The sequence below is a fragment of the Eutrigla gurnardus genome, assembly GCF_963514095.1.
Source record: "Eutrigla gurnardus genome assembly, chromosome: 12".
Taxonomy (NCBI): domain Eukaryota; kingdom Metazoa; phylum Chordata; class Actinopteri; order Perciformes; family Triglidae; genus Eutrigla; species Eutrigla gurnardus.
This window is the reverse complement of record NC_139926.1, coordinates 19,379,957-19,392,384: the sequence shown is the minus strand read 5'-3', so window position 1 is coordinate 19,392,384 and position 12,428 is coordinate 19,379,957. Positions and strand designations below refer to the sequence as shown.

The 12,428-nt window shown below is 43.4% G+C and overlaps 2 protein-coding genes across 2 annotated transcripts; one reads left to right on the top strand and one right to left on the bottom strand.

Moving 5' to 3' along the window:
• Positions 1 to 897: 897 nt before the first annotated feature.
• dlx2a (distal-less homeobox 2a) lies at positions 898 to 3,245 on the top strand. The gene is made up of 3 exons (XM_084022696.1): positions 898 to 1,567; positions 1,974 to 2,158; positions 2,245 to 3,245. The coding sequence occupies exons 1-3, from the start codon at positions 1,270 to 1,272 to the stop codon at positions 2,563 to 2,565; spliced, it is 804 nt and encodes a 267-aa protein (XP_083878822.1). The 5' UTR covers positions 898 to 1,269; the 3' UTR covers positions 2,566 to 3,245.
• Positions 3,246 to 8,614: 5,369 nt separating this feature from the next.
• Positions 8,615 to 11,865, bottom strand: dlx1a (distal-less homeobox 1a). The gene is made up of 3 exons (XM_084023503.1): positions 10,834 to 11,865; positions 10,359 to 10,558; positions 8,615 to 9,935 (listed from the first exon to the last, which is right to left on the bottom strand). Exons 1-3 carry the CDS (start codon positions 11,141 to 11,143, stop codon positions 9,684 to 9,686), a joined length of 762 nt encoding a protein of 253 aa, XP_083879629.1. The 5' UTR covers positions 11,144 to 11,865; the 3' UTR covers positions 8,615 to 9,683.
• Positions 11,866 to 12,428: the final 563 nt, after the last annotated feature.

Below are 12,428 nucleotides of genomic sequence, written 5' to 3'. Positions count from 1 at the left end.
CTTTTTTTTCCTCACACGTATGTTCGTTAGATAAAACATCCATGTAGTTATTTATTTCAGAAAGCCTGCGTTTTGTAATTTCTCTTTAAAAAAAAAAAAAGACTTCTCTAACGGATAGAAAAGTTTGCTGTACATCCATGACGCTGTCAGGAGGCTTAGTGACGCTCAGGCCGAGAGAAAAAGCATAACCAAGCTGTGTTGATAAAAGAAACTATGCTGCCACCTTGTGGCGGTGAACGCAGGCGCCTCAACAACTCTCACGCACGAACTGTCAGCAGAAACTGAACGCATCACCATTTGGACTCCATGTGAAGTTGGTGAAACACAGTTCGTCACCGCCCGCCTCAGGTTTAATAGGAAACATACTTATGGTTTTATATAAAGAGTCAGGTTTTTTTTGTTTATAAAGCGGTTCATGTTTCTGTAAGTAGTAAGTCAGATTTCCAACACCTGGGGGCGCTGTAGCTTTCTCCTAGTCTCCACTTCACCAGCACCGTTCATAGGGTTTAATTCTGTATTTACACATTTAGATCCCCCGTTTGACCCCCAGTTTCTCTTCGTCTGTGTGGTTCCCAGTCGTTTTGCGTTTGTTGGCCACTTGTCACTCAGGTTTTTTATTAATTTTTTTAAATATAAATGTTCACCAAAACCAATGCAATATACTACAAAAAAGGATATACATGTCAAATTCAAATAAAGAGGCTAATCGAAATGCCAGAGAAAACTCAGTTTAATTGTGATTTTTTTTATTTTATTTAATTGTATTTGTTTTTTTGCTGTGCAGGCGAGCACATGAAGTCACAGGTTTCAGACACACAGAGATGACTCAAATCTGTGTTTCCGGACCAGACCTGGACCTGCAGGTCTGGTCACATAACTTTTCTCAGGGGGAGGTGGGGTGGGGGTGGGGGGGGCAGACAACCGGGCCAGACAGACCGGAACGCATAATGGAGGGTGGACGCGGTGGGGAGTAGTCAGTCGTGCAGCCCTTACTCATTGGTTGCCTCAGACACAGTAGCGCTCCCTCTCTCATAAATGTGCTCCCACCGCCGACCGTGGCAGATAATCACAGGCCACCGTGTGAGTGACACACCTTCCCGCTCCCGCCACGGTTCTTACACGGAGATGCGTTTCGGTTCGCGACAAAGGTGTCATCGCATTTGAGTCGTGTGTGTGTGTGTTTTTTTTTTCCTGCTCGCGCTTAGACTGATTTTTATTTTTTATTTTTTATTTTTTTTTAGTGTGCATATATAAAGGCTCCACTCGAGAATGACCGGAGTTTTTGAGAACTTAAATACCGATATGCATTCGAACCAGATTACCTCAACCAATTACCACAGCTTGCACAAATCGCAGGAGTCCCCGACTCTGCCGGTGTCCACGGCGACGGACAGCAGCTACTACAACAACCAGCAGCCGTTCGGCCAGCTCGGCTCCTACCAGTACCACGGCAACGCGGCGAGCACCGTGGCGTACAACGCCAAGGCGTACGACCTCGGCTTCAACACGTCGTACGGTGCTTACAGCTCCTACGGCTCCATCTCCTCTCCGGCTCCAGCAGACACAGGTAAGGACGCTCTTTAATTGCTTTTGTTGTTGTTGTTGTTGTTGTTGTTGTTGTTTTTAATAGGCTTCATTTTAATTAACTTCATGTCGAGATCGAACATCAACACTTGCTTATGTCATGAAATCATGCTTAACACACAATGCACAAGATAATTACCCTATTATATGTAATGATTAAGACGGCCTACTGCGAGCACAAAACACCACTAGTGAATGTTCAATTAATATAGGCCCACATCTCAAGCAAACTTTCGATTTGTATTTTTCCTCGACTTTATAATATAGAAATATGATAAAATATAGAGCCTGCACATGTATGCTGAACACGAAATGGTGCTAAAATGCGATAGGAAAATCGAAATAGCCTTCCATGCATGACGTGAATTGTTTTTGATGTGTTCCCTCAGAGAAGGAAGAGCGGGAGCCAGAAATCCGGATGGTTAATGGAAAGCCAAAGAAGGTCAGGAAACCTCGAACCATTTATTCCAGCTTCCAGCTGGCCGCGCTTCAACGGAGGTTTCAGAAGACGCAGTACTTGGCTCTACCGGAGCGGGCCGAGCTGGCCGCCTCGATGGGCCTCACGCAAACACAGGTGGGGCACATAGGACATCATCTAAGATATAAAATATGCACCTCTCATCTGAAAATAAATGTTAACGCTGGCTGTTTCCTTCCAAGGTGAAAATCTGGTTCCAAAACCGCCGCTCCAAGTTCAAGAAGTTGTGGAAGAGTGGAGAGCTCGCTCCGGAGCAACACGTCGCCTCCAGCGAGTCTCCCCCCTGCGCGTCTCCGCCGATCACCGCCTGGGACTTTCCACAGACTCAACGGATGAACGGCGTCACCTCCAGTTTACCTCAGAGCAGCAGCCCTCCCAACACGCCGCCGTCGTTTCTGGCGAACTACACCTGGTACTCCACCACGAACTCTGCGACGCATCTGCAGCCTCCTCTGGTCCAGCACCACCACAACTCCGCCATAAGCGCCGGGACGATATTCTGAAGGAGCACAAGAGACGCCGGCTTCAAATCGGACAATACTGGTGAACGGGGGGAAAAAAACAAAAATTAAAAAAAAAGCCAATATCTTCATTTTTTTATACGCGAACTTTACGCGCAAGCATCTATGAGAAGTTAATGGAGCCAGACAGGCACGTGGACCTAGCAAACAACACAGACTCTACAGTTATTTTTGTATTTATTTATTTTTGTGTATGTCGAGGGATGAATGAACCACTATTACCCAAAGCAATCACAACCTGGGCGCGAGCCCACTTTTACGTGGGCATCTTCTTCTTTTTTTTTTTTTCATTTTTGCAAAAAACAAAACCTTCATCGCAGGACAACCTGTAACAAATGTAGCACAAATTAACTGTATCGTGCCTTTTTCAATATGACCTCATTTCGTTGTGCGATCAAACAGTGTATCCTCTCGTGTCATTAATGTTAGTTAATTTGAATAAACGGGGGTGTCTGAATCTGTAAATAGTTTACCACAGCTTTTTTTTTTTTTTTTTTTAGGCTATTGGTGCAAATCCATTAACCACCGTAAGCTACTGATTCCCCTACCCTCTGATTTAGGCTACTTGTATCACACTTAATTGTATATTTTTTTTGTCATTTATTTTAGCAGTGTTCCATATATGGCCAGACGTTATTTAAATAAAAAAGGTTTTCTGTGAATATACGCATCTCTCTTCTTCTTTCTGAACAGACATTTATGGGTGAGAATTCGTGTGAGCCTAATAACAAATATATAGGCCTGTATGTGATTTTATTTGTATTTTAGCCTACTTAATTTATTTTTAAAGCCATTGTGAGCGTTGCATTTTCCCACGACCAATGCCTTTATATAATTTTAAATTATAACGTTAGCTGCCACATTTGATTTATTAAATCTACCTGTATTTTGGTTGATAATAGTCTGAAGCTCACAGACGCACGCTTCTGGTTGTGTTGCCTGGCAACCACGTTAGTTTAGCTGTAGAGCAGTTGTATTTTTTCAGCTCGGTGGAAGGCTTCAAGATAATTCCTCAACTGTCTCGGGTTATTTTACCCGGTTCCTTCAGCATGATGATTAGCCCGAACCGGAGCTCTCTCTCTCGGGCGGGCGGAGGCAGGCAAGAGGCCCCGGGGGCGCGGGCTCCGCGGAGAGAGAGAGGGAGAGGCAACACGGCGACAACACGCCGTGGCATGCGAGGGAGAGGGGAAGGCGAGGGCGGGTGTGTGAATGAGCACAGACTTCCTCCCGTGGAGTCAGCGAGCCGCTTTCCAGACGTTTTATGAACTCGGTCTTACGAGGGAGAGAGGGGGAGAAAGGGTTAGAAAGGGGGGAAAAAAGAGCAACGACAGCCCGGAGCTACAACAACAACACGGAAACAAAGTGGGCTCACGTGAGAGCCTCTGATCTCCGAAGACGAGCAGGTTGACCTACATTGCCTGTGTGGCTTTGTGTCGGGCCTGTAGCTGAGGCACACGTCCAAAAACTACATTTATGGCTGCCAGGAAAGCCTGTTTTATTAGATGTGTGTGTGTGTGTGTGTGTGTGTGTGTGTGTGTGTGTGTGTGTGTGTGTGTGTGTGTGTGTGGTGGGAGGGCTTATTATTAGTAATTCACAGTCCCGTCACATAGTTCTCATTCATGATCAGCGCTGTCTTTCCCGCACGCTTCCCTTCAAACAACCGCGCGCCGTAAAGTGGGATCGTTTCCTGCGTAATTAGGAGCGTAGCTTGTCAGCGGGTTTCTGTATCTCTATGATGGAGCTGACGGGACCAGATCCGGGGCATGCAGCAGCTCTGTGCACGTTACATCTAAACACACACACACACACACACACACACACACACACACACACACACACACACACACACACACACACACACACACACACACACACTTAATGTATACACCACACATGTATAGCCTACTTAATGTGGTTATGTGCATGCCTCATGACAGGCCTGCATATCTACCACAGCGCTGGAATAACATCATCAGCTGCTTTTCACTTATTTACTTACATTTATGCACAAAACTGTTATATTGGTTTCGTCCTTAAAATATATTTGTATTATTATTATTCTCCTGTCCTATCATATCCTATCATGTCCTATCCTATCCTATCCTATACTATCATGTCCTATATCCTATCCTATCTTATCCTGTCCTGTCCTATCCTATTGTGTCCTATACTATCCTATCTTGTCCTGTCCTATCATATCCTATCCTATCGTGTCTTATCATATCCTATCTTGTCCTGTCCTGTCCTATCCTATCTTGTCCTATCCTATCATGTCCTATCCCATCCTATCATGGCCTATCCTATCCTATCCTATCCCATCCTGTCCTATCCTGTCCTATCCTGTCCTATCCTATCCTGTCCTATCCTGTCCTATCATATCCTATCTTATCCTGTCCTGTCCTATCCTATCTTGTCCTGTCCTATCATATCCTATCCTATCCTGTCCTATCCTATCTTGTCCTATCCTATCCTGTCCTATCCTATCTTGTCCTATCCTATCATGTCCTATCCTATCTTGTCCTGTCCTATCCTATCCTATCCTGTTCTGTCCTATCCTATCCTATCCTGTTCTGTCCTATCCTATCCTATCCTATCATGTCCTATCATATCCTATCCTGTCCTGTCCTATCCTGTCCTGTCATATCCTATCATGTCCTATCCTATCCTATCCTGTCCTATCCTGTCCTATCATATCCTATCCTGTCCTATCCTATCCCATCCTATCCCATCCTGTCCTATCTTATCCTGTCCTATCCTATCCCATCTTGTCCTATCCTATCCTGTCCTATCCTGCCCTGTCCTATCCTATCTTGTCCTGTCCTATCTTGTCCTGTCATATCCTATCCTATCCTATCCAGTCCAGTCATATCCTGTCCTATCCTATCCTATCCTGTCCTGTCATATCCTGTCCTATCCTATCTTGTCCTGTCCTATCCTATCGTGTCCTATCCTATCCTATACTACCCTGTCCTATGCTATCCTATCCAATTGTGTCCTATCCTGTCCTATGCTTTTCTATCCTATCCTGTCCTATCCTATCCTATCCTGTCCTGTCCTATCCTATCCTGTCCTATCCTGTCCTATCCTATCCTATCCTATCCTATCCTATCATAGCCTATCCTATCCTATCCTTGTTCTGTCCTGATGTGTAATTTCATCCACATTCGCTTTGGTTTGCAGCATTCTGGCTTTCAAATCTGAAAGCCTGCAATTACTACATAATTCTTCGCAATTTTGGATGTCCTAATATGGGGTGTTATTTTTTACACAAGACAATTTCCTGCTATTTCGAGCATCAAAATTGTCAAAGTTGTATGTATATAATAAATGGGAATATCAATGCATTTTTTTAGTCTAACATCTTGACTCAACGATAATTATATCCATGTGATGCCTACGCAGAATTAGCCTGAATTGCATGGTAACTGCTGCTTTAAATTTAAAAAAAATTACTCATAATTTACCCCAAAGATTACCAAGATCTCGAGTGCACAATGTCATCAGCGTAATGAGGAGTAAACATTTATGCTAATAATCTACATTTCCCCCCCTCCAGCAGCTATAAAGAGGGGGAAATAAAGCAGACATTTTCAGTCATATTCTGAACTGTGCTGCTATAGCTTAGACCGGCACATGGGACACATTTAGTGGGATTTAAACGCTTATCTCATGCCTGTGCTGCAGGATGCTGCTGCTGCTGCTGCTCCTCTTCTTCTTCTACGCTGCTTTCTGCTAAATCCAGAGAGGGGGGCGGCGGGGGAAGGGGGGGCTCACCTCTTCATCTTCCAGCTGAAAGGTGCGTTTTAAATGTTTTATGTCTTAAATTGTCATCGAAATCAGCGTGATGATTGAATGCATATGAGAGAAGCAAGAACAGGAAACGAGCTTGATTCGTCTTTTTTTCCCCCTTCCTCCATGCACATTACATTTATGTATTTTTTTGTCAAATCTGTGAATCTTCCTGATTCTTTCATGATATTAATAATATTTCAAAGACTGGGTTCTTTACAAGTAAAATTCTTATTTAATCCTGTGACTGTTTTTTTTTTTTTTAAGTGGTCTCCAGTGTATTAAGTGTGCCGTGTTTGTGGGGAAAGTCCTATAGCAGAGGGAGGATGGATGGAAGGAAGGGGAGGCGCGCCAGTCGTTCTTTAATCCAGTCGCGACTCTCATTACTCTGACATTGTGCTTTGCTAATTTTGAGGCCTCTTCGCATTGACGACTCCCTGATGTACACCTGCAAGCAATTTGCCAGCCTCACACATAAGTCTGAGGGAACAGTGACGAAACGGCAGCTCACCTATTTCGCTTTTCCTCCCCCCCCCCCCCCCTATTGCAGCAGCACATTTCTTTTAGAGCACTATCTCCTTTGTCAACGCAGAAAGATCCTCTGTGCGAGAGAGAGAGAGGGAGAAAAAACGCGATCATAATTACCTCGGAGATAGGAAACTGCATTAGAATAAATAAGGGCGAAATGACTGTAATTATGCTGGGTTTGATGGGCTCAGCTCGTATAATCAGGAGGAGAATACAGCGAAATAACGCTGACCCTCTTGGATGTGCAGCTGCGCCTTTCTGGGGATATAGGGAGGCAGATTCACTCCCTGAACAGCACAATCCATATTTTGCCATGGCATCGAAAATATAGGTCCTTTCTATACTTCTATAGGCCTGTTCACAAAGGACTGAATGTTCCTAGCTCTGTGTTAAAATAGGAAGGTAGACGGAGATGATGAGGAGCAGACAACGAGGACAGTTTATTTCTTTCCCCTCTGCAGTTGAAGGTTTTTAAACTAATTGGATTGCTGTATAAAAACTGCGCCAGCATTCATAAATTATTATTATAATTATAATAATTATAATCGTTGTTGTTAGAATTATTATTGTTATTATTATTATTATTGATCATAATAAGACATCATGTTTGCCCGTTAAATTAATGCTTTGCATAACACACAAATTGCATAAAATAGCAAAACATATATATATATTACAGATATTGCAGCTGAATAAATATATGTTTAATTATTTTATTCTTCTTAGGCAGAACATTAACATTTCGCTTTTAGATATTTCCGTTTTTCCTCGAATATTTTTATTTTTATTAGGTCATTTTTTTTTATTATTATTATTATTATTATTATTATTATTATTATTATTATTATTATTATTGCCACGTATAACAGTCCAGATGTTCGAAAGGATTTGATTCAGTTTCTCATTCATTTTCTAATGATTATAATGAATAATTAAAATGCAAGCACAAAACACTAAATTAATATTGAGCCATCCTGGTAGCATTTTTAACAAATGGGATTGCTGCACGCTCGCGTGCCTGGAGTCTAAACGAGCGACGTGTGGAGTTCAAACAAGAAGGCCTTTTTGAACTTTTCTCTTTCTGATCTCCATCTGATCCGTGCGGTGTCCCGCGTGCTCATCCTGCAGTCTTTTAGCACCTGCCTCGCGCGATTATTCACTTAACACACACAAATGATCTCTCCCATTCACGGCAGAAAATGGGGATTATCGGAAGACAAATGGAAAAGAAGATCGTCTTTTAAGAAAAGCTGAACAGAAACAAGCGCTGTTGTTGAACGAGTCCCGGACTCCCACCGCGACGGTTGAATCCCGATTATACAGCCACACCATTCTCATGGTGTCCGCCTTCTTAGATTGCTCTTTTAGATTTAATAGGCTGTGTAAAATGCAGTATTTTCGTGTTGATGCAATCTTGTTTGACCCATTTGTTTTAGATGCAGAGTCAGATTTCTATCATTCTTAGGTCGCTCCAGATGTTTGACATCATCTGCAGCAGCAGCAGCAGCAGCAGCAGGAACCCATGTAGGCCTAATGCTAAACACGACAATAAATCTAAACGAGCAGCCTTTTGCAGCTCACACAAACCGTCTGCCACAATAACCGACACGACCCTGCTTTGTGTCAGCTCACATTAAACCTGCTGAAGCCTCTTTGCTCGTGGGTGGAGGAGCCAACAGGGAGGGGGGGATTGAATCAGACACCTTTCTTGACATAATTTAAATCATTATTTTACTGCTTTTGAACCTTTGCACATTATGTACATAAACTTCAGAAACAGATAAATAAATTAAAGTGATCAATACAAAACTAAATATTTTCTATGTTGACTAAACACATCTCGACGAAATACAGAAAGCCTAAAACCCTGTTTCACAGCGTATCCAGTAACAGCACAAACGAAACAAAAACAAAACAAATCTGAAAATTATGTACAAAATACAGTGACAAATGAGCTGCTCACTCTTCGGATCATTTTTTTTTCTTATTATTTTTTTTTTTCTTCTTCTAAAGCAGCAACTTGTCAGGCCTTTTACATGTTTCACATAACATCGGGGCACGGCATAGAAAAGCTTTGCTTGCGTTAGTGCAGCAGTAACAACACGGTGTTGTTATTTAAAAACACTTACAAAAAGGAACACAGACCGACCTCAACAGAAAAAAAAAAAACAACTAGTCTGAATAATTTAACTTAAATAACAAACACGTAAAAACAACATAGTAGCGTGTTGAGGCTTTGCAACGTGTCCTGGTGGTTGGGTGTGCTGTAAGCAGAATGGTGAAGTGTATGGACGGTCATTATTTGGTTAAAAGGAAACACCCCTATATGGCCTAATAGACCTTTATAACTGTTAATGGATGCAGATGGATTTCAGGTCATCGTCACTTTGGGCCTAAACATCTGGTGTAAACAAACACAGAATAGCTCACACAAATATGACTTCAAAAAAAAAAAATATAGAAACTGACACAAAAGTGATAAACAGCAGCCCAAACAAAAAGAAGGGGAAAAAAAGGATCCATTGGTCTAGGATTCCCGCTGACTGTCACAGACGTGTTGCCCTTGGGCGCATTACGATGCCTTCTCGGTCTCCCTTCTAAACTGCTCGCCGTCGTCCGGTACGAGGAGGCCACTGTGTCAGCCGGCGGCCCCGCGGCAGCAAACTTCCTCTTGGGTGTTATCGGTGCTCGGCCGCGCTGACAGCCCGTCGCCGTCGTGGTACACACGGGCCATGTTTTTGGGGAGGGGGTGGTGCAGGGAGGGGGGGGCTGAGTGTCTCTGTTCACATGAGCTGTGACTGTTGCATAGACTCTTGGTGTGTGGTTGGATACCACGAGGTGTAGCTGGGGATGTAAGATCCGGCCGTGCCCATCGAGCTCTTCACGGTGGTCGGCGAGCTCCAGACAGGTGCCACCGAGGGAGAGCCGCTCGACAGTCCGCGTCCCGGGGCCAACGCGTTGGCGTCGATCGTGCCACCGCCTTGCTTCATCAGCTTCTTGAATTTGGAGCGTTTGTTTTGAAACCAAATCTTCACCTGGAGAGACGAAGGACATTATTAGAAAAATGTACCAAACGACGGTTAATAATTGGGTGCGCAATAATATAATTGGGCATATTTTACGCACGTTTTATCGTGCAAAGTCAAGAGTATTTCCAAAAGCTATAATACATGAATAATAATAATAATAAGCGTAACGACAATAATAACAGCGTGCCCATGATGGCCACTATTTCTGTATTAAACTGCTATCGACATTAACACATGAGAGAATATTCAGAGAAACAACATAAATCCAGGACGTGGTGTCAAACATCGAATGTTGTGTTATTTTTCTGGGAAATATGGTGTTGACTGTGTTGTAATAATACTACTACTAGTAATAATAACACTGTTCTGAGAACATAAATGGCGTGTAAAAGGTTGCTGCCTGTGCCTCCACGTGTTTCCTGGACTTGCCTGTGTCTGCGTGAGACCCAGCGACGCCGCCAGCTCCGCTCTCTCCGGTAGCGCCAGATACTGAGTCTGTTGAAATCTCCTGTTCAGAGCCTGAAGTTGTAAACTGGAATAGATGGTCCTCGGTTTTCTGATCTTCTTCCCTTTGCCGTTGAATCGAACCTCTCCGCCTTCGACCACCGTGTTTTTCTCCGCTTCTGGCGCTGAGAAAAAAAGCAGGAAAGGAAGAGGAGGCAAAGCGTGAGGAGACCGAGAGTGACGCGCAGCCACGAATACCCCGGCGCAACTTTTACGCGCTGTACTTTAGGTATAATTACCCTTAATTGCATACATTGTTTATAGGGGTTACGCAATAAATAATTACCGAGCCTAATTCCAACATCTGGCTGGTCTTTTCCGCCGCTGCGGGGACCGTACACATGGAGGGAGGGGAAAAAAAGCCGCGCCGACACACAGAAAGTTCACATTTTTAACTTACCGGTCTCCTCTAACCGCGTCTGTGCGAGCGCCGAGCTGTTTTGGTAGGTCTGTACTGTGCTGAGATATGGACTGCTGGAATGGCTGCCGACGGAGTTCACGTACGGATAACCCAAAGATCTGGGGAACGACGAGGCCGGACTGTAGCTGTCGTGCTGGGTATGACCTGCAGAATGTAAACAGTGCATTGGGTAGTGTCCGTGAGACATGGAGGAAGGCGACATTTGTTGACTCGGGGGTCCAAACTCCATGAAAACGGTTTTTCCTGAGGCAGGGCTATTAAGACTTTCTGGAATTGTAGTCATTGTCATCTCTTCTGGCGGTTCCCCTCGTCTCGCCTTTGTTGTTTTCCTTCTATGGTCTCAGTGAAGGACGGGTCCCAATTTAAGCCGCACTGATTTTTTCTCTTTCCATTCATAAGAAAATGTAGTTTGTGCCTGTGAAAAGTCCTAGGTGTGATGCTGTGGACCAAGACAAACTCGCTCAAAGGTTTGAATCTCGGACTCATGAATATTCATCGAAGACTGACGCTGATTGGTCCACTCTCTCCGAGAGGGAAGCCGATTGGCGACGCTGGGGCTGGGACCGAAGAACCGGATAAAGTCGAGGAAAACCACAAAAAATCTTTTGACACATCAAGATTCGTTGTTATTATGAGTATTGTTAGTATTGGTATTATTATTATTTTTATTAGTAGTAGTAGTAGTATCACTAGCAGTATTAGGCCCGTTATTATTAGTAGTATTTTCAATTTGTAAAATAACATCAATGTTCACCTCAAAATTTAAATCATTTTGCTTATAAAAATGTGATCCCCTTTTGTCTAAACACTTTGTTAAATATTTAATCAAATATATCCGTGCAGCGTTGGATAATCCGGTACAATCTGGTGTATTAAAGGCGTCATTTATACTCAAACTGCTCTGGACAGTTCAATTAACTCCTTTTTTTATTATTAATTAAAGCTCTATCTGGATGAAGGCGTATTAGCATAGCATTAGTGTTCCGTTTTCATAAGTAGGCGTGTAGTTAGTCATGTATTTAACACTTAACGGTGGCTCGAGGTCTCAGTTTCACCTGCACGTGGGACGGTTCTGCTCGGATGTCAAATGAGGTGTGTGGAGGCCTAATAATGCTCGAAAACACACAACGACATCAAAACAGCACCATCACACAATCGTCTAATTTAAACCACTTCATTTATAATAGACAACATTTTATAATTTATTATATATATATATATATATATGGCCGGTTTTCTTATCACGTTTAAATGAAATGCTTTCCAAACGACTTTACGCATCTCCCATCGTAATCAATTAATGGTCACCGTTTTGTTAAATCCCGGCACGTTTGATTAGCATGAATCTAAACGAGGATTTGGCTGGGGGGGGGGGGGGGGGGGGGCGGCCAGCCTCCCACAGCCTAACAAGAATAATTATCCATGGCCATTTGATTTAATTGAACTGACGACTGACGGGAGACATTTCTGTTTGAGCTGCAGGTTTTAGACGTCCACGACTCAAAAAGGCTCAAACGGGGGGGGGGGGGATCACCGCCGCAGTTGTTAAATCGAGTTTAACCAGGCTTTATCTC

Bases quoted from the DNA above. Each gene is read 5' to 3' on its own strand.
- dlx2a (XM_084022696.1), top strand. From the start codon at position 1,270: ATGACCGGAGTTTTTGAGAACTTAAATACCGATATGCATTCGAACCAG. The intron at 1,568-1,973 runs GTAAGGACGCTC...GTGTTCCCTCAG, and splicing joins TCCGGCTCCAGCAGACACAG to AGAAGGAAGAGCGGGAGCCA. The intron at 2,159-2,244 runs GTGGGGCACATA...TTTCCTTCCAAG, and splicing joins TGGGCCTCACGCAAACACAG to GTGAAAATCTGGTTCCAAAA.
- dlx1a (XM_084023503.1), bottom strand. From the start codon at position 11,143: ATGACAATGACTACAATTCCAGAAAGTCTTAATAGCCCTGCCTCAGGA. The intron at 10,559-10,833 runs GTAAGTTAAAAA...TTTTTTTCTCAG, and splicing joins GACGCGGTTAGAGGAGACCG to CGCCAGAAGCGGAGAAAAAC. The intron at 9,936-10,358 runs GCAAGTCCAGGA...TCGTCTCTCCAG, and splicing joins TGGGTCTCACGCAGACACAG to GTGAAGATTTGGTTTCAAAA.